The sequence below is a fragment of the Lichtheimia ornata genome (assembly GCF_029851405.1).
Source record: "Lichtheimia ornata isolate CBS 291.66 chromosome Unknown scaffold00030, whole genome shotgun sequence".
Taxonomy (NCBI): domain Eukaryota; kingdom Fungi; phylum Mucoromycota; class Mucoromycetes; order Mucorales; family Lichtheimiaceae; genus Lichtheimia; species Lichtheimia ornata.
Genome location: NW_026695350.1, coordinates 222,890 through 241,998, shown reverse-complemented (window position 1 = coordinate 241,998; position 19,109 = coordinate 222,890). Strand labels below are relative to the sequence as shown.

The following is a 19,109-nucleotide window of genomic DNA, read 5'->3' as shown; positions in this document are numbered from 1 at the left end:
GGTAGCACTTCGTTCAGTTACGTATTGCTCCCAATCATTGTTGACTGAGGTAATCGATCAAGATGGTCAAGATGAGGATGGTTTTGAAAGTCTTATCAATACTATATTGGAGGGTAAGCTCGAGCTCCTTTTTTACTTTTTTTATTCATGACTAAAGTTATATATAGATCATCATGAAGATGGTCACCGACGTCGTCGACGACGTATTGACGACTCAGTGGCAGTGCTCAATTCGTGAGATCAACTTGATGATGAAGATCATCTGATGAGAAAGCGATGATAGTGATATTCATGACTATATAGAATAAACATTTGATGATCACATCGTGATCTCATAAGACCATACACTGCCAAACTGTAGCTTTATAGCACATGATAGCGATCCAGCATATATAATAGCCTAATGCACACGTTAAATGGTAAAAATCGAGGTCCGCCCAAATTTCACGTGACTTGTGGCCAGTAGACTCTCCGAAGCAAAATATTCCGATTGATATACATTTCACAGTCACATTGCTGGGGCCGGAGATATCAACGTTTAAAGATCCAATCAGGCGAGAAGCGATATCTTACCGTAACTTTCCAGCGGGAGAGATGTTAGCCATCATTCATGCGTTACGTACTTGGCGATGTTTCATCGATGGTAGACCATATACCGTTTTCTCCGACCACAATCCTTTGACGTATTTCAGAGCCCAAAAGAAACCAACATGCGCCTTACGATGGATTGGAGAAATCGAGCTGTATTCACCCGACATACGATACAAACCAGGGAAGGAGAATTGCATACCTGATCCTATTGTCAAGGCGTGATGGACCGGCTTGCCACACAGATGAACAGCATCCATGGAGCCTGAATACTTGTATGCTATTGAATCGGTACAAGACACGGATTGGCCAAGGTTTACGCCGCTCAAGATCGATGGCCGGATTCTCTCAGGACTTGCTGCACGAGAACAAGGATAAGTTTATCGTCAAGGACAATCAAGTATACCGCTTGATACTCAATGGTGACCAAATTGAGGAACGTCGTTTCGTACTATTGCTCGTCGAGCTGATCTTGTTGCCGATTTTCACTACTCGGTGGGACATGCTGCCAAAGCAACGGTGACCGATCTAATGACAAAACGTTGGTGGTGGCCACACATGAGAAAGGATATACAAGAATGGCTTGCAGCTTGCCCTCAATGCCAACTTGCCGCAAATGCCGATAGAAAAACTCATCATGCACCAATGAAAACCTTGGACATTCCACCTCCTTTCTCGCTGGCATCTGGATTTCATTGAGTGAACTTCCCACTACGGCTCGAGGAAACAAATGGCTCTTGATCGCGGTGGATTATGCAACAAATTGGTGTTGTGCACGAGCTGTCCCTTTCGCTACTGGTGATGCCATCGCAGCTTTCATACATGAAGAGATCGTCTTGAAGTTCGGTTGCATGAATGAGATTTTGACGGACCGCGGTTCTAATTTCATGTCCAATGCACTCGCTCATTACCTGGGACGCATGAAAATCAAGCACAAATTAACCTCGGCATTTCACCCTCGCACAAACGCCAAAGCCGAACGCACAAATGGAATTGTTAAACAAATGATCCGAAAGTACGTTAATGGAGATATCAATCGTTGGGATGATTACGTGCAACAAGCTATTTTCGCATGCCAGGTCCGTAAACACCGCACCACAGGATTCAGTCCTTATTATCTTGTATATGGTCAACAACCCAAATTACCTGGCGATGAGTTACCACCATTCATCCCTTCCGCCTACAAAAGGAAGCGGAACCAACTCGTGAAACATTGGCTCAAGGCCGTGTACCAGCTGTTGAGCGTTACGTGAAGCACGTCTCTTAGCAGAACAACGACTCAAGAATAACGCTAAACATGACAAAGAGCGATGGGATTCTATCATGAAACCTCAAGTATTCAATGTTGGTGATTATGTTCTTCTCCGCCATGAAAACAAATTCAGCTTGGAGTACAACTGGAAAGGCCCATATCGCATCCTTGCTCGCAACTTGGACACTCACGTGTATCAAATTCAAGACATGCAAAGCAACACGTACGCTTCGTGGGTTCATACCGATCGTCTTCGACCAATTCACCTTCACTCGTCACCGCCTACACAACCATGGTACGATCCAACAAGCTCCAGAGCCAACATTCGGCAACAACTTTCAACGCTCACACCACACAAAATCTTGTTCGAGGACGACCAACAATTTCGGGAGGGGATATTGTCGCAGGATCAAGCATTCAACACGTGACATTTATATAATAGCACACCCAATATCCTTAGTACTACAATACCATCATTTTGTATACGTATATATATTGTTAGAACACTTTATGATTAAAGGACAACTCTCTTCCACTTTTCGATTCGTCTACAATCTGGCCATTGGCTTCCAGCCAGATACAAAACGATAACGACAAATGCCAAAAAGAAAAAATTCCCCCACCGGGAATCGAACCCGGGCCACCTGTGTGAAAGACAGGGATCCTGACCACTGGACCATAGAGGACGTTTTTTTTCTTCTTATTTTTTTGTACTCGCCGGCGATTGATAAGCCCGCTATCTGCCTAAAGCGGAACTTTGATCGTGCATGATGGCATGACCTCCAGGCGATCTAAAAGTGATTATGCGGTTTCGTTGTTTCGTCTTCGATACCATGCATGTAACTTGTATTTAATGCCTGATCCCCAATTGTTGTTCCTTCTATTTCCATTGTTCTTATTTTCCCTTTTCTCTTTTTGGGACGGTATTACAGGAGTTCCCAAAAGAAGTGAAACATGAGGTAATGATTTCGTGGATTAGGATAAAGGTTTCATACGCTGCATTGCTGGTCAACATTGCATAAGACTTGTTAATTGATGTGTGCTGTTGCATAGAATAGCTTATCATCAAAATCGAAAGCGGTACCCACGAACATTAAAGCCATCCTTGATGAAATAAAAGCTGCACCCACGAAACCAATAGGGTCACCCACGAATTCAAAAGGCGCTGCCCAGGAAACCAAAAGCGTTACTCACGAAACTAAAAACCACCACCCACGAACTCAGTTGTTATTAGCCACGAATAAATAATCATCACCCACAAAAACAAGCACCTTAACCACGAAATCATTGTCCTCATGTTCCACTTCTTTTGGGATATCCTATACAATAACACAAGCACTTCATGTAACCATGTGGTATGAAAATAGCTCCACGATTGTCAAGAGGGTAAACAGCTAACACAATTGTAAGCGGTTTTGATCGGATGTACGTTACAAGCGAACCAAAGCAGGTCTTATAGTATGCTATATAGCTGCAATACCAACTTTGAAACGACAACAATGACAAGTCAGGTGATATGGACGTGAAGGGGGATAAGAATAAAGATGATGAGGGTAAAAAAGGGGATGATGGTAATGTTGCCACATGCACTGATGGTGGTTAACGAAACAATAATATGGATTGAATCACGCATTGCATGCAATCAACCTATATATGGATTAGATTAGGCATTTTACTACTATTTGAGATGCTTTCAGCTTACAATGGCCCTGTACATGTTTACCTATCATTGTTTTCTGTCGCTTCGTAATACTAGCAAACACGATGTATGTTGCATATTGTTTTAGCCATAGTCGTTCCTTTTGCCAATGGTTCAGGCTACCTACCCCATAACCTCTTTCCATAGATGTTTAACCACAATCGTAAGGTGTAACCATGGCAACAGAAAAGAATATCATTCTATGTGCTGCATTGCATTATACCTTGTCTCCCTATCGAACATGCATTCGATTTGCTAAAGTGATCATGATCTCTCTAAATGAACTTTTTTACTGCTTGATCCAAGCATACATATATCGTTTAGGGTATCATGTAACTAGACTGTCATTCTACCATTTGCTGGTTTATGTCTTGATGCAACATTCCCCTTTAGGATAAATGTAAATAAAGAGCTGCCATGTCATTTCAATGGTAGACACCCACGTCCATTACTTTCTGGATTGCATCAGCCTACTTGATCCAATCTTAATCGTTTATCACGTCCTCCCATAAGCCAAACATACTCATTCTAATAACCTGGTTTTGATTTAATGCTGTTTTTTATTATCGCTAATGTAATTGGTACGCTAAACCAGCTAGTGAGACAGCAACGTCTATCCTCTACCTGAAGTAACTGTAGCATATACATTCCTTCTTACTCCAACGCAAATGTAGCTCCTTGGATCACTTGAATGTATACTTACGTTGTCATGTCCTGCTTGAACAAGCTTATCCACAGGTTTCATCACCGATATCCACCACATTAGCCGAAATAGGCATCATGTCTTCCTTCAATTGTAATCATGCTGCTTCATTGAGATGATTGTCGTATGTGTTTGGTACAAGGGCGTCTAAAACAGATCTCCAGCCCAAAGATAGCAATGCCATCTCTGCATAGTCATTGTCGAGGTGGAATCCATGGTATAATATCATAGCATCGATAGCCATTTTGTTGCTCCATCCAAAGGTAAACCCAAAGTCTTCGAAAGCAATGCTTGTGTCTTGGTTTGTCATGTGGCGTACATAAAGTGGACCCACCTAGACGTTGTTGCCGAGCAAGCCAAACGAAAGATGCGACCGGTTTACAAAAGCTCATTGGCCATAATTCCACTTTTGGTAACATGAAGAAGTATGGATCGACTAAGAATGCCGAAGGCCCAATATTGATAAATGAGAAGAGACACCTTGATGCACGAGATGGTTTAGGCCATGGGTAAAGTAAACGCCGTCATCATCGCCATTGCGTTGCTATGCTCATGATCCATTGACGGGTGCAGATGACAATGGGTAGCTCTCTGATTGCCGTGTATTACTGTGCCACATAATACCATGAAACCTCTTTTGGGATTCCACAATACGACCATCGTGCTGCTGCATGCCACCGTAATGTCAATAATAAAAAGGCAGCCTGTCGAATAGGCATCTTGATCCAGTAGTCACATATCATGCCACAGCCAGGTACACCATGCACCAAATGAAGCGGGATCCCATATGCCAGCAGCGATGATGATAGTTGCGTAGCAATGAATCGCATAGTCCATTGCGTGAAAAAGGGCCCCTTGGCTCTTGTAGCCATGACAACCATAATCGGTAGTGCCTCCGAGATGATAAAGTAGAAAGCAACCTCCTCTGGTTTGTACCAATAACGATGACGTGCACCCAAACGATAAGCACAAACATAATGCAAGAAGCGCAGTCTGCTTTGCTTCCATGATGACAAATGTTTTCAAATTGGTAATGACAGCGATTCAGTAAACACGCGTCGAGACAAATTGTGCGTTCTAGCCATGCAAGCGGTCTCTTCGTATATAACCATGACGATTAAAGGAAGATGATAACTTGAGCCTTGAAACCATAGCGATCAATGTCGTCAGCTTGCTATGACATCAATCATACCAAAGGAAGACCCCAGCACCTTGTTGCAACTAGCAATTCCAATGATGTACAAGACGTATGGCACCATGGATAAGACCAAAAAGCTCTTGAATGTGCACAATGCTGTTGCCATAAGCTAAAGAGCTGAATATGTAGGTAACGACGCCAATGACCAGAACCGAAAACTCCCGTTCTCCAAAGTACCAGCTACTGCTGATGCTGATTGCTTCAAAAGAACCCAACGACTATCGACAGAGGAGGAATTCATGAGCATCATTTAAAGCCATACCCATTTATGCTTGAAAACATACCATAACCCGTGACCTCACAGACCGACGAACAAGACGTGGGATGTCATCTCAAAGCACATCCAGCCCATGGTTGATAAATGAAAGGAATCGAGATGCTGGTTTCAATCCCCCGCACGGATCCTTCAAAAGTCTTATCCTCTGCACCAAGAACACCGGATCCAACGACGTGCAATCTCATCCAAGCCCAGCCTATGATACCAATCATCCATGTCTTGATGTTCCTTTTCAAATGCCTGTTTCCATGCAGGTCGTTTTAGTTCGCTTTGTTGTTACGGAGCATGGTTCATATCGAATGGCTTTGTTGGCTACCTTTCAAGTAATAGCAAGTATGTTCATCACCAACAGGAGTCGAACGACACCATTGCTTTGGCATTGTGGTGCTATTGGTAACTATGCAAGCTGCTTAGAGGTGTGTTGTGAGAACAATGACTATTAGGTAAGTACCAGTGACTGAAATCAGGTATTTGGTGATCCTAAGGCCATCCGACGGAGGCTGACAAGCAATATTTTGATGGATGATGCATGGGTAAGGGCGACAACGAATCCATTCAGGGCCTTAGAGGGAGTACCGTAGCATCGAACGAATATAGCCAAGGTTTCAATAAAGGGGGCTTGTTGACGTGTAGATCTCATCACAGCATGTCGACAACGCGTACTGTGGCATCATCCGAAGAAGAGATTGCTATTATGGATCCCTCATCATGACAACTAGAAAATGACGTTCATTGATATAAGGGAAAACAACATCAATTGTACATACACCAATACATGCTGTAAAAAGTAACCAATGAAAAGTAAATCCAACATACCATTTATCACCATGATCCAATACGATGAATGTGGTCAGTTTCTCCGTGGTCTTGAGGTACCTTTCATGATAATCAAACCCATCAGCATTACGTAATGCATCTCCATTGCACATATGCTATTCTTGTTACCATCCAATGTATCCATACAGCGGGTATCAACAAATCCAATGTTCACAATGCTTTGGGGACCTTGCTTTAATCCATTAATCGCGATCCTGTGATCCCATCATACCCCTTGGGCTTTGCTCTACATTGTACATACCACCTCCAGTAGTCGAGAAGCCTTTCTTCCTCTCGCTTTGGGATGCTGTCACGTGATCGAGTTGCGGGATAAAGGTTGCTGCAGTTGGTTACAAGAAGCACGCCTATAGAGCAGTTATTAATGAGTAACCTTTGCTGCACATCTTCCAAGTCGTCTTGCTTACCCCATCACCAGTGCAAACTTTGTCCTTCTTGAACAGAATCTCTTTCCACATTCCTCCTCAATCTTGAAATTGTCGTCATTCCTGAACCAAGAAAGCTGTAAAAAGACACGCATATCAGACTACACAACGAACAAAGGCAAGTCGGCTTTTGCATGCTATTATCACGTTACGCACCTTCATTGGCACCCTCTCGTACATGTCGGTTGCTAATGAGCGCTTCCATGTCGAACCACGATCGCGTTGTCTTTGGTCCGGATAAAAAGCAGCAAGGAGACGTTGAGTAAAGGAGGCACCCTTTTGTCACAAAGGCATGGAAATTAGTCACAGCCCTACGTGCATACTTGCAACATACACATAATCACAGCCATTCACGTAATAAAGGTTCATATATGTGGTCAATGAAAAGAGGGAGATTGAATGAAGAAGACCAAGGCTCATATTGCGGTATCACTATAATACAGCTATCCCAAATAATACCACCTTGTCACTATGACAACTATACTAGTTGATGAGTACGCTATATAAAGACAATAAAGACACACTTGTTTACCGATTCGAACCTCCATTGAGAAGGATCATGGCAATGCATTAGTGAAATGGGGTGAAATGGGGTGACGTGGCCTCGTGTATTAAATTGTACGTTTCCACCGCAACGAATTAACTCCTCTCTCTTTCGCACTCTGTTTACTTTTCAACATGCTCCTCTGCGTTTTTCTTTGTGCCTTCTTCCTTACGTTTCCATGGCTTCTCCCAATTGCCCTTTTCCTTTACTTGGCCGTCCTACTGGTTCTGGAACTTGCTCTCCCTCTTGCGGTGTTGTCTTGTCTCGCCGTTTTTTATTACTACGTTTGGTGTTCGGTTGCTGCGTATTTGGAGAAGTGGTTGGCCATTGCTGATTTCAGTTGCGTTTCTCAAGTGGTTGATGCAAATCCCACTTTGATCACCAACTTGCCTGTTTGCCCTCGTTTGGGTGGTGTTGCTGTCTCGTCTCGTGTTGCTGGTGCTGTCTCGTCTCGTGGTGCTGTTTCTGCTGTTGCTGTCTCTTGTGGTGTTACTGGTTTGGGAGGTGAAGATGTTGGTGCTGTTGCTGAAGTTGCTGAGAAGGTTGTTGAAGAAGATGTCCCTGCTGCTGTTGACGATGGTGTTGTTCCTGGTGTTGAAGAAGTTGTTCTTGCTGCTGGTGAAGGTGTTCCCGTTGGTGTTGATCGTGATTCCGACTCTGCTCGTGGCGTTGTTGAGGTTGCTTTTGTCCCTGCTGGTGCTGTTGTTGTGCCTGAAGTTGGTGGTACTGTTCCCAGTGATGGTGTTCCTCCTGTTCCTGCTGTGGTGGGTGAACCCGTTCCTGCTGCTCCTATTGCTCCTGTCGAGGATGTTCCTTTTGTTGGTGATGATGGTGATCATGATGATGTTGATGACGAACTTGGTATGTACCCTTGTATAAACATATGTTTTTATACAACCCTCTCACAAATGGTTCATATAGCCTTCTTGATGTACCACTTGAGCGTGGAGGATCGTTTTGACGAGGATGCCTATATGGCTCCTCCTTTTGATAGGCGCTATGAAGAACCCGTTGAATTGATGGAGATTGGTAAGTGCTATCGTGACCCCAAAAAGGATCGCTTTGATGTATGTATGCTGACATGGAACGATATTTTCTAGATGCCGATATCATCTCCATCATGTTTGCCAATTTGACTTTCCCTCCTTTCCCTGCTTTCCTTAACGACGACGATGACGACGACCCTATTGATGTTGGTAAGTATATTTCTATATCGACTCTACATGTGCTTACATATCTAATCTACTCCATTTACTTAGATATGCCTTTCCTTGAAACTCCCTCACAAGCCGCAACACCTCAACCATCACCTCCACCATCACCCACGCCAATCCCAATGGAGGTTGAGCCTACAATCGTTACTCCTGTCACCAATCCCACCACTACCAGCGCCATGACCACCATTAATACCACCAACATCACGATCCGCAATCCCTTAACACCTATCACTACTACCGCTCCTATGACAACCACCACCCCCTCTATGCCAACCACTATCTCTATGCCAACCACATCTATGGCACCACCCGCTACCGGCACCACACCTACCACTAGCACTCGTTTTGTCACTCCTGTCACCGCATCATCACCACATCATCGTCATCCTACTACTTGTACTGTTACCACTAATTCCGCCACTCCTCATGTCACCCTTGCAACACTCGCTTTTCGTCCTCGTCCTTTTACCACCACCAATCAACCTCGCGTTACACCTACTCCCATCTCTTCCGATACCTCCACCATCAACACCCGCAAAACCACACGACCACCATCACCACGTCCGCAACCACGTGGTGCATTACAGCAAGCAATGCCACAGCCCACCATGAGAGCTGAAGATGCAGCTGCACTTGCTGAGTTGTTGCGTGAGTTGGGGGCTGTGGCAGAGGAAGAGGATGATGACGATGATGACAATGAGGAATGGGAGGACATCTGGTAAATTGCTATATCACTGATATGTATTACACAATGATACTTACACTACTTTTCTATTTTAGGGTGCCTTAGTGCCTCCCTTGTTCTTGTGCCTTGCCTTTGGAGGCTATGGTTTTGGTGCTCTCTCTCGCTCCCTCTTGGGGCTTTGTTTTCGGTTATGGATGGGATACCCTGCAGTCCAGATTCAAGGTGTGGATGATTCTCAGGTACGTTCAGTCTCGTGTGTGGTGAGTGAGAGAGTCGGCATGTAGGTTTCGCGGTGGGAGGATCTGGATGGTCATCGATGACGCTACCTTGGGTGCTGTAAGAGCCAACGAGAAGTCCAATCTCTACCCATGTTCCAGCAAGCTATGAGTAAGTCCATGCTTTCCTACGTCCTCTCATGGTCTATTTATCAACGCTACCCACTGAGGTATTGGATTTGTTTATGAAAAGGTACGTCAAAGTATTTTACATTATGACTTGTAATCCATTTACTCACACAATATCGTTTCATGTTGTGGGGGCCATCATGGTTATTGCTATCATGATGTGTCCCTGCATAGTGCAACCGCCTTTACATGTTGGATGATCATGTTTTGGCACAAGCGGTAATCATCTTTGAAGTGGGTACTTGAAAAGGAACATCAAGACATGGATGATTGGCATCATAGGCTGGACTTGGATGAGATTGGGCGTCGTTGGTTCCGGTGCCCTTGGTGCAGAGGATAAGACTCTGAAGGATCCGTGGGAGGGAAAGAAACCTGCATGTCGATCTCTTTCATTCATCGCACATGGGCTGGATGTGCCTGGGATGACATGCCACGTCTTGCTTCTGGTTCTGTGGGGTGTCCCTGTGAACAGGCTTTGGTCACGCGTTATGGTATGTATTCAAGCAAAAATGGGTACTTCTTTTCAAAATGCTAATGGATGTATCCCTTGACAATAGGCCTTGGGCCCTTTTGGGACGCTTGGTATTAGCGGCGGCTGCTGTCGCGGAGGACAGGAGTTCTCTTTTCTTTTTATTGGTATTGCCACCGATTCGGATCTTACGCATATGGCGAATACCATTGGACACACGCAAGGGTTCTCTTTTCTTTTTATCAATGGCACAATCTTATGGAGACATCGTTGTCATGGCAACAAGGTGCAAGAGTTTTCTTTTCTTTTTACTGGTGCCATCACCAAGCTGTACACTTGGGTCGTCATGCCTACAATATTCAAGCTTTCACTCTTTATTTTTTGGCATCATTATATCCCAAGTGGGTGTTGCATGACTTGAATGCAAAAGGTGTCTCTTTTCAAGATTACTCGAATCAGTGCTATTACCAATTTGCACACATTTATCGTCATGCCTACAAGGCACGGGACACTGCATTTCACATTCGCGCTACTACCTATTTGGACACATTCATTGTCATGGCTACAGACCAAAGGAGTACCTTTTGATCCCACTGGCATCGTTACCCAACTTGAACACAGTTATCAGCAAGGTGACAAGGCATAGGAAATTGTTTTTCATTTATTGGCGGCACCCATTTGTTGGCATGGCTACAGAGGAGACGAGCTCTTTTCCCTTCTATTGGCGGCATTCTCTACTAGGGTCATTTGGTATCATCGTTCAAGGCACAATGGGTCTCTATCGTTAATCGGCTTTGGTGGTGGCAGTGAATTCACACATGGAAACAAGGCACAAGAGCTTCTGTTGGTTTGTTCGATAAGGCGATTCATTGCGATGCAGCTATTCTCTTTCGTCCACGTGAATACGATCCTGCTTGTTTCAGTACTTGGTGCTCCTCTCTGTGATACGATACATGGCTATGCGATCAAGATGGCGCTCAAAACGTTCTCCTTATAATGGAATTATTGTGGCGGGAGCAATACAATCATATGGCAACAACCAAAGTGGCGTCCATGTGGTTTATTTGGCGCGATACTACAACGCAATGAGGAGTTGGCCTCTCGTACTCTATATGCGACAAAGAATCACGAGCACAGCGATGGAATGGCAATGATGAAGGTGTTGACTTTGTCACTACACGGTTGGTATCGCTGCAATTGCGAAGCTTCATACCTATGGCATCAAGAATGGATTATCACGAGGGACTTTTGGACACTGGTGGCATTTATCACTTGGGCTGATTGACAACACACAACTATGACAATGGCTTTATGTCACATGGCGGAACCTCGGCACAACTGCAGGTGTCTCTTTACGTTGCCATGGCATCCCTTTGGCGGCATGTGCATCAAATGGTTTTCTGAGAAGGCTTACCTATTACAATTCGGCATCAACAGGATATTACAACTCAGTGACATGGAGGAAGGAATCGCTATTGGCATCTTCAGAAGTCGTTATTGGCGGTGATCGCGTTCTCACAGCACACATGTGGTAGCGGATGAGGAGGACTTTTCATCTCTTGGTGGCTGGAGCATATTATCCCTTACTACGCTTTCAAATGGGGGACGAATTGGAACCATTGCACGTGCTATGACGTTATATTGGATCTTTTCATCATTCTACACACTATGTGATCAAGAAGCCTATGAATTCATATACACATGGGTCGTATGGCGTCGCACGAGCATTTGCGATATCAACTACGATTGGTATCATCACTCAAGGCTGGATCTTCTTCACAACTTTATATCAATCTAAGGATGCCTGGTGGCCTGTGGACCTTTTCCAATCATTGGCGGTTCATTCATGGTTATGGACAACATGACGAGGACCGAAGTACCATTACCAAATCAACATGGTCGACATTGCGGTCAAAGTCAAGAACAAACCGACCAAGGATCGACCATTAAAAACGTATGTATATGATTCGAAAGCACACCTGTTGCCATGACGCTTACCATACATACATAGCATCATATAGATGCAATCATGGAATGTCTGTACCATATCAAATCGGTCCTGGCAATCGATTCTGGATTTCCTATGCACAGCAATTGCACGATTCCACATATATGAAAAGAAATCAATCTATGGCTCTCTCTCTCTTTTACGCGCATACACGTTCACAAATCATTTCACTCAAGCGCTCTATCAATCACAATCACAAACATCAAAGTAAGTATCATTGGGTGAATTGGGTTATATACAAGGTCCATGTACTAACAAAGGTATTATAGAACAACCATGCCTCGAAACAAACGTCAATGGCATCAAGACCAATCTGGAGGATATGCATCGCTTTGTCGTTCAGGGTCACAGGGCACCGTGCGTCCACCGATTAAGAGTCGCCTGGCCGTTGGGTGCCGTGCTGAATCTGCTCAACAATCTCGACCATCACTCAAATAAGGATTGGCATTCAATATCATCAAGAAGAAGAGAGCCTGAAAGAAGGGTATGTATATGATTGAGATTATCAAGGATGAAAAGTGGATTCTCATTGTGGGCTCGTACGTAGAAACAAAAAGGAAAAAGAAGAAAAGAAGAAGAAAAGTGGGACTTGCAAGAACTGTGCTAGGAGAACTAGGATCACGCTGGTATCGGGTTGACCACAAACGGCCTTACGTTGGCACAAGTGAAAGAATACTCAAAAGCATATACGTGCTCCCCATCATAATGGGTAAGTAGATTCTGGTCATTTCTTTATCCTGCTATTGCTAATATCATCATCCATAGACTGATCACTATGCCCATCAAAGCTGCTTTCAATCCAATGATGGCGTATCAAGCTGATGGCACAACATCCAATCAAGAACATCAAACATCAATGAGGAGCACTGAAGCAAGGACGAAGAATCATTTCTATCAATTGCCAATGGTTGGAAACAAGCATACAGTGGAAAATGTATATTGGCAAGGTCATTGTAAGTATGAAGGATGCGAGTTGCCCTTTGCCAGCATGTATACTAATACCCGGAGCATATGATAGTGGATGCTGCATTTAGGCACTATACTGTGGAAAAAGACGGCTGGCTTACAGCTCTCGTCAACCTATTATGGAGGCATTGCTCTTTGGTGGTGGGAGCACTTGTAGACTGGTGGTAGTCGTCCATGCCTTGCTAGATGTATAAATTACTACACTACTTGTATCAATAATACTGCTTGTATCAATAATACTGCTTGTAATAATATCGTATATTCATCTATAAACGTATGCATAATAAAGCGTGCCAAATTTATTATAGTAGATCATAGTTTGCATTACACAAGAGCATATGGACGAAGCATCAACATTCAAATGGTGATAATGCTGCGTATGATGCAGCATGCATGATTAGTTTTTAGTTCAGGTATATCCTGATAGAGAAAAACAACGACATGGTATGGCCTCTGTTTGTTGCTAAATCTAGCATAGTGGATCACAGCATCTAAAATCCACTAGCTAAGACGCAAACACAACGACAAAGACCAAGTTGATATGATGAATTAATCCCCCTCCTTCGAACTGGTGAATGAGCGCAAAGGCTACTACCTCCAACGGCATAGTTGATATCCCTTTAGATAAAGTCTTGTTTGATTCGGTCGTAGACGCTTTTACTAGATTCATCACCATCACCAGCATCAAGCTTAATTCCCATCCCAGCATAAATATCTTGACCACTCGTGTCTCAGTGAACAATGATTTTCTTTTCTTTGTTACGACAACACTCACTCCATATTGTACTTAACGACTCTATATGGAAGCTATCCTTTCGCGCTTGACTATGTACATTGCAGCTTCGCCATTTGCCATTAGTTTGTTACGCAGCTAGCATTATGCACGACGTCCTTTCTTAGTCACAGCTATTATTGCACTGACAGTATATCGTATTTTTATTTTGATGGGTCCCAAAACTATCTTAATACCACCAGCGAACCATTAACATATACAATCCATCAGTATTGCAATCCCACGAGCCATCACCAAACCGATCAGGGCTTCATTCAGCATGTCTAAACTCATGATGGAGTGCACAAATACGTGCCAGCAATCTTTTTGACCAAGGATATACAAAAAAAAGCCCATCATCCAAGCCTACCTGAATAACCGAAACTATCACCATCATACTGCCTTTCCCAATTCCATATATACAGGTGAAATCCAAAACATGCGTAGCATCGTAAGCCGTTGCCATGGAACACAATGGATTCAAACAGATGATTGTATATGGCCGCCGGGTCCTGCTGACTAAAGTTGCCATGAAGCTTGCGATCATTCCCTAGTAATCCGAGTGCTGAAACAATCCCATTCACCATATAAGACGACAAGCGGGCTTCGAAGATTTCCTATGGATGATGATGATGATGATGAGCAGTATGAATTAATAACCAGTGTATGCTTTGCAAGCGTCTCCTGCCCCATATTTTCCACGTACAGATGCCTGTGTTTATGCGTTGTGTATCTATTTCAAGGTCATCAACCTGCTTGCGTCTTAGTAACTCCTTCAAACCATATAGCGTTGTAACGTACCCTTTGCAACAGTCAACACGACACCTTTGGACACCAGGTCTTGAACAACATGAGCCGTATCAATTGGTCGCAGTCGTTATGCTGAATAGGTGTAATCGTCAAGCGGTTGCAAATTGTTGAGGTTCATGTAGGAGATGAAGATAAAGCGCGTACAGGTACCAGCAAAGCGAATTAGTAAAAAAAAAGCATGCATTAGTACTTAACGCACCACTTACATATGTACTTGAAGACGTACCTTAAAGAGCGACCAATGAAAAGCGTCACGACGTGATGATTCAACACAATGAATGTCATCGCTTGCCATGCCGTCTTGTGGTACATTTGCAGAAGGTTAAGCGGCTGATGGTGATTCGTAGCATTGTATCGATCCACGTGTCAATGTAATTCTCGTTGCCATGCACTATATCCGTGTTGCCAGGTAGCAGGTACATACAGATAAACCTCATGAACACGGTTGCTGCTAATGCTGTTTTCACCCATTAATCATCCTCCTATGATCCACTCCCTTGCCTTCCTTCAGCACCACTGCTCTTTGTACATACCGTAAGCCGAAACATCCTCCCATGCTCTGTTGTTGCCTTGCTGGCACGTGATCGAGTCGCGGATAAAGGTTGCTGCTATTGAGTACAACAAGCACGCCAATAGAGCACATCAATGAATCGCTTTGCGACACACGTTTCCAGTCACCTTGCTTACCCCATCATCAGTGTACCCTTTGCCCTTCTTGAACAGAATTACTTTCCACATTCCTCCTCAATCTTGAAATTGTCGACATTCCGGAAACAAGAAAGCTGTGAAAAGGCAACCATATCAGTATACACAGTGAACAAGGACAAGCCTACATTTGCACTCTATCAGCACGTTGCTCACCTTCATTGACACCCTTGCGCATATGGAGTTGACTAATGAGGGGCTCCCATGTCGAACCACGATCGCGCTTGTTGTGAGGTCTGGATAAGAAGTAGCAAGGAGAAGCTGAGTAGACAAATCACCCCTTTGACACAAACACATCGAAATCAGCCGCTGCCCATGATACATCACATGCATGCAACATACACACCGCTATCGCAACCAATGTCTCCATGACAACATGCTTTACTATTATTGCCTTTAAAGAGGTGCCCGAATGAATGTTGCGGCACTCATCTATATAAGGTACAACATTTAAAAGCAAGATCCATAGACCGAGGGTGAAACACGTGACATCGCATGTAGGAGGATAATAGTATTATTGATATCGGACATAAGGAAAGCTGTATAAATAAAAGGCAATCGCGTTAGTAATCGTGTTTTCTGTGTGTTCAATCTTGTTTCAAGGTGGGGTTGTTATTATGGTACTTCGATTGCAAGTCTTTTAGGCTCGTGCTCGTTATCGATCTTGATCGCATCTGCTTGCCTTTGTAATACAAACAGATCCAGCTGCAGCTTCCGATTTATTATAGTATGATTGAGGTAATTGAGAATGAGCCAAGGCAACTTTTGATATAGGATCATATCTACGGCATAACGCCAGCCATAACTCCAAATGCCACAATGAAGCATGGGCTCTTTTTGGAACCAACATGCTCAGCCCAGCTCAAACAGCCTTGTGTGCCAGTTTCAGGATCGAACTCGTCAATTTCCAACTTGGCCATGTCACCACCCGCCAAAATGAAAACAGGTCGACCTCCAGAAACTTTTTGGCTGGCATCCACAAATGCAAAAATTGCTATTGACGAGTTCGATCCTGAAACTTTCGCACAAGGTAGTTTCGACCATGCTGAGCATGCTGGTATCAAAAAGAGCCCATGTTTCATTGAAAGGTTTTGAGTTACAGGTGCGTGTATGTTTTGCTATTATAAACGTGGGTCTTTTTCGATTGTGACTCATATGTACATTTATAGTGAGATAGGTGCGAAAGGCGGTGTTTGTGTACGAAAGCGAAGAAAAAAGGATTAAAACAGCAATGGATGATATGGGTCCAGTGTCTGATGGTCGTTCATAGATTGGATGCTATTAACCAATTCCATCCAATTGAGCCCATTGTGGGTTTGATAACGTGTGGTGAATGCGCCTGCTCCAAGGTTCAGATCCATGGTTTAATCACATTGATCCGAGCCAATTTGGATGAGCTACGCTTAGACCAGGCTTTGGCTACTCCATACACCCGTGTACGTTGCATGTTGGAACCGATGTACCCGTTACTTGGCCATAATTTCCTCAAATTGGCTCGGACCAATCTAATGAAACCATCAAAGTGAATCTTTGGAGCAGGTGCATCTTTCATACGTTATGAAATCGATGATGGTCTTGATTGGGTGGAATTGGCTAATGGCTAGCAATGTATGAATGACTGTGACATGGCGTATACATATGATCCATTGCTCTTTTAATGCGGGTTTCTTTGCTGTCTTACCCAAACACGGCCTCCTGCAGCTATTGCACTATAAGTGGTTATATGCGTGACAATGGAAAAAGACGACTTTGTCATATAGCATCATGTTTACAGCATAAAGAGAGCCATCCATAACTCGAAAGCTGTCAATGAAGCATGGGCTCTTTTTGCAACCACCGTGCTCAGCCCAGCTCAAGCAACCTTGTGTGTCAGTTTCAGGATTGAACTCGTCAATCTCATGTTTGGCCATGTCACCACCTGCCCAAAACGACCTCTTGAAACTTTTTTTGGGTTGGCATCGACAAACGCGAAATTTGCGATTGGCCATGATGACCGTGAAACGTGCACACAAGATACCTTTGACCATGCTGAGCATGGGTGTTCTAATAAAGACCCCCGCATTTCATTGTGAGGTTTTGAGTAACGACCCGCTTTACGGTTTTTACTATGCTTGAAACATGATCTTAAATAACAAGTGATCTTTAATTATTGTCAAACGTCTCGCACAAGGGCTGAACATGAAGATGAAACCATTTGTATTCAAAGATTGCTATGGGCAGAGCACCTAGCTCCTATCTATTTTGGATTGTTGAAGGAAAGAATGGATGTCCAACGAGGATGCCGAAGCAAATACAAGCGAAAAGGAGAAGCTGTATCGACGATGCCGTAACCAAGAGACAAATCATGATGGCGAACCGCGTTCTCAATTTTGGATCACTGATAAAGAGCCTAAGACATACAACCCAAGAGAGCTGCCATTAGCAACCATACGCGAGCATCTCCCCTCAAAGAGCTTTTGTGGAACATGTACATACCATCCTGATTCAATCCCCATGTAATCGCTCACAGCGGTATCTCTTCTCCCATATCCATACGGAAAGCTTCAAGGAAATGTTGTACGGTCAACATTGCCATGGTTGCTGCATCTTGACGGGCCATCAAAGTATATCCATACCATGTACTGCATCTCTTCATGTCCATGTATCCTTTCATCTTCTTGCACGGCTATGACCTCACGTGATTGGTACGCCCGAATAAAAGTTGCTGGTGCTAGTTCCAATAGGCTCGTCAATGAACGGTGTCCATGCCAACCAATGCCTTGCTACAAACCTTGCACCTTCGCTTTAGCTTCCTACTTCAACAGAGCACTCGTTGCCGTTCTTGAGCAGAATCTCGTTCCACATTCCTCCTCAATCTTGAAATTGTCGACATTCCTGAACCACGACAGCTGTGACAAGACACCCATATCAGTATACAAAGCCAACAAAGGCAAGTCTACATTTACACTCTATTAACACGTTGCTCGCCTTTATGGGCACCCTCTACCCGACAACCTTTGCTAATGAGCTCCTTCCCAATGTCGAATTACGATCGTGTTGTTGTCGAGTCTGGATGGAACCAAGCAAAGAGAAGCTGAGTACATGGCGCACGCATACCCTTTTGATGCACACAAATGAAAATGACCCATCTCCATGCACCTTTCCTCAAACAGCACCACCCAACAACCTCTCACATAGCTGCTCCCATAACAACCCACATAATTACTATCACTATGTGTCGATCAATGATTGTTTATTTATATATATAAAAGCTACAACATACAAAAGAGAAGACTATGTGGCTATAGACCTTGAATTATTTATATAAAAGGATGACCATAATAGATGCGTTTGTATATAAGAAAAGCTTTATTTATTAAAAGTAAACAACTAGCTGTGCCAATTCTTAGCCCATCAATGAAGATGGTTTCCAGGTGCGACCACGGGGAGGTGATTGGCAATCCGCACCCAGTTTAACGTCGTTCCGGACGAATTAGTTTAACATCTTGATCAGGATGCAAGTTATCGTCATTGAAGACGGACACCTCTAACATCGTTTATCAGGACGTCCAAG

At 43.8% G+C, this 19,109-nt stretch overlaps 6 protein-coding genes and 1 non-coding gene across 7 annotated transcripts; 6 read left to right on the top strand and 1 right to left on the bottom strand.

Moving 5' to 3' along the window:
* Nucleotides 1-594: 594 nt before the first annotated feature.
* O0I10_006685 (uncharacterized protein) lies at nucleotides 595-1,111 on the top strand (the record flags this gene model as incomplete). Its single annotated transcript, XM_058486711.1, has 2 exons — nucleotides 595-743; nucleotides 808-1,111. 2 exons carry the CDS (start codon nucleotides 595-597, stop codon nucleotides 1,109-1,111), a joined length of 453 nt encoding a protein of 150 aa, XP_058342533.1.
* Nucleotides 1,112-1,911: 800 nt separating this feature from the next.
* O0I10_006684 (uncharacterized protein) lies at nucleotides 1,912-2,268 on the top strand (the record flags this gene model as incomplete). The annotated part of the gene is made up of 1 exon (XM_058486710.1): nucleotides 1,912-2,268. The coding sequence occupies one exon, from the start codon at nucleotides 1,912-1,914 to the stop codon at nucleotides 2,266-2,268; it is 357 nt and encodes a 118-aa protein (XP_058342532.1).
* Nucleotides 2,269-2,454: 186 nt separating this feature from the next.
* Nucleotides 2,455-2,526, bottom strand: O0I10_006683. The gene has a single exon. It is a non-coding gene; the product is annotated as a tRNA-Glu (tRNA).
* A 5,128-nt stretch (nucleotides 2,527-7,654) lies between these two features.
* O0I10_006682 (uncharacterized protein) lies at nucleotides 7,655-9,527 on the top strand (the record flags this gene model as incomplete). Its single annotated transcript, XM_058486709.1, has 5 exons — nucleotides 7,655-8,381; nucleotides 8,442-8,549; nucleotides 8,621-8,716; nucleotides 8,780-9,455; nucleotides 9,518-9,527. The coding sequence occupies 5 exons, from the start codon at nucleotides 7,655-7,657 to the stop codon at nucleotides 9,525-9,527; spliced, it is 1,617 nt and encodes a 538-aa protein (XP_058342531.1).
* Nucleotides 9,528-11,996: 2,469 nt separating this feature from the next.
* On the top strand, nucleotides 11,997-12,245 carry O0I10_006681 (uncharacterized protein; the record flags this gene model as incomplete). Its single annotated transcript, XM_058486708.1, has 1 exon — nucleotides 11,997-12,245. The coding sequence occupies one exon, from the start codon at nucleotides 11,997-11,999 to the stop codon at nucleotides 12,243-12,245; it is 249 nt and encodes an 82-aa protein (XP_058342530.1).
* Nucleotides 12,246-12,324: 79 nt separating this feature from the next.
* O0I10_006680 (uncharacterized protein) lies at nucleotides 12,325-12,780 on the top strand (the record flags this gene model as incomplete). Its single annotated transcript, XM_058486707.1, has 4 exons — nucleotides 12,325-12,331; nucleotides 12,387-12,510; nucleotides 12,573-12,679; nucleotides 12,743-12,780. The coding sequence occupies 4 exons, from the start codon at nucleotides 12,325-12,327 to the stop codon at nucleotides 12,778-12,780; spliced, it is 276 nt and encodes a 91-aa protein (XP_058342529.1).
* Nucleotides 12,781-16,375: 3,595 nt separating this feature from the next.
* On the top strand, nucleotides 16,376-16,651 carry O0I10_006679 (uncharacterized protein; the record flags this gene model as incomplete). The annotated part of the gene is made up of 1 exon (XM_058486706.1): nucleotides 16,376-16,651. The coding sequence occupies one exon, from the start codon at nucleotides 16,376-16,378 to the stop codon at nucleotides 16,649-16,651; it is 276 nt and encodes a 91-aa protein (XP_058342528.1).
* Nucleotides 16,652-19,109: the final 2,458 nt, after the last annotated feature.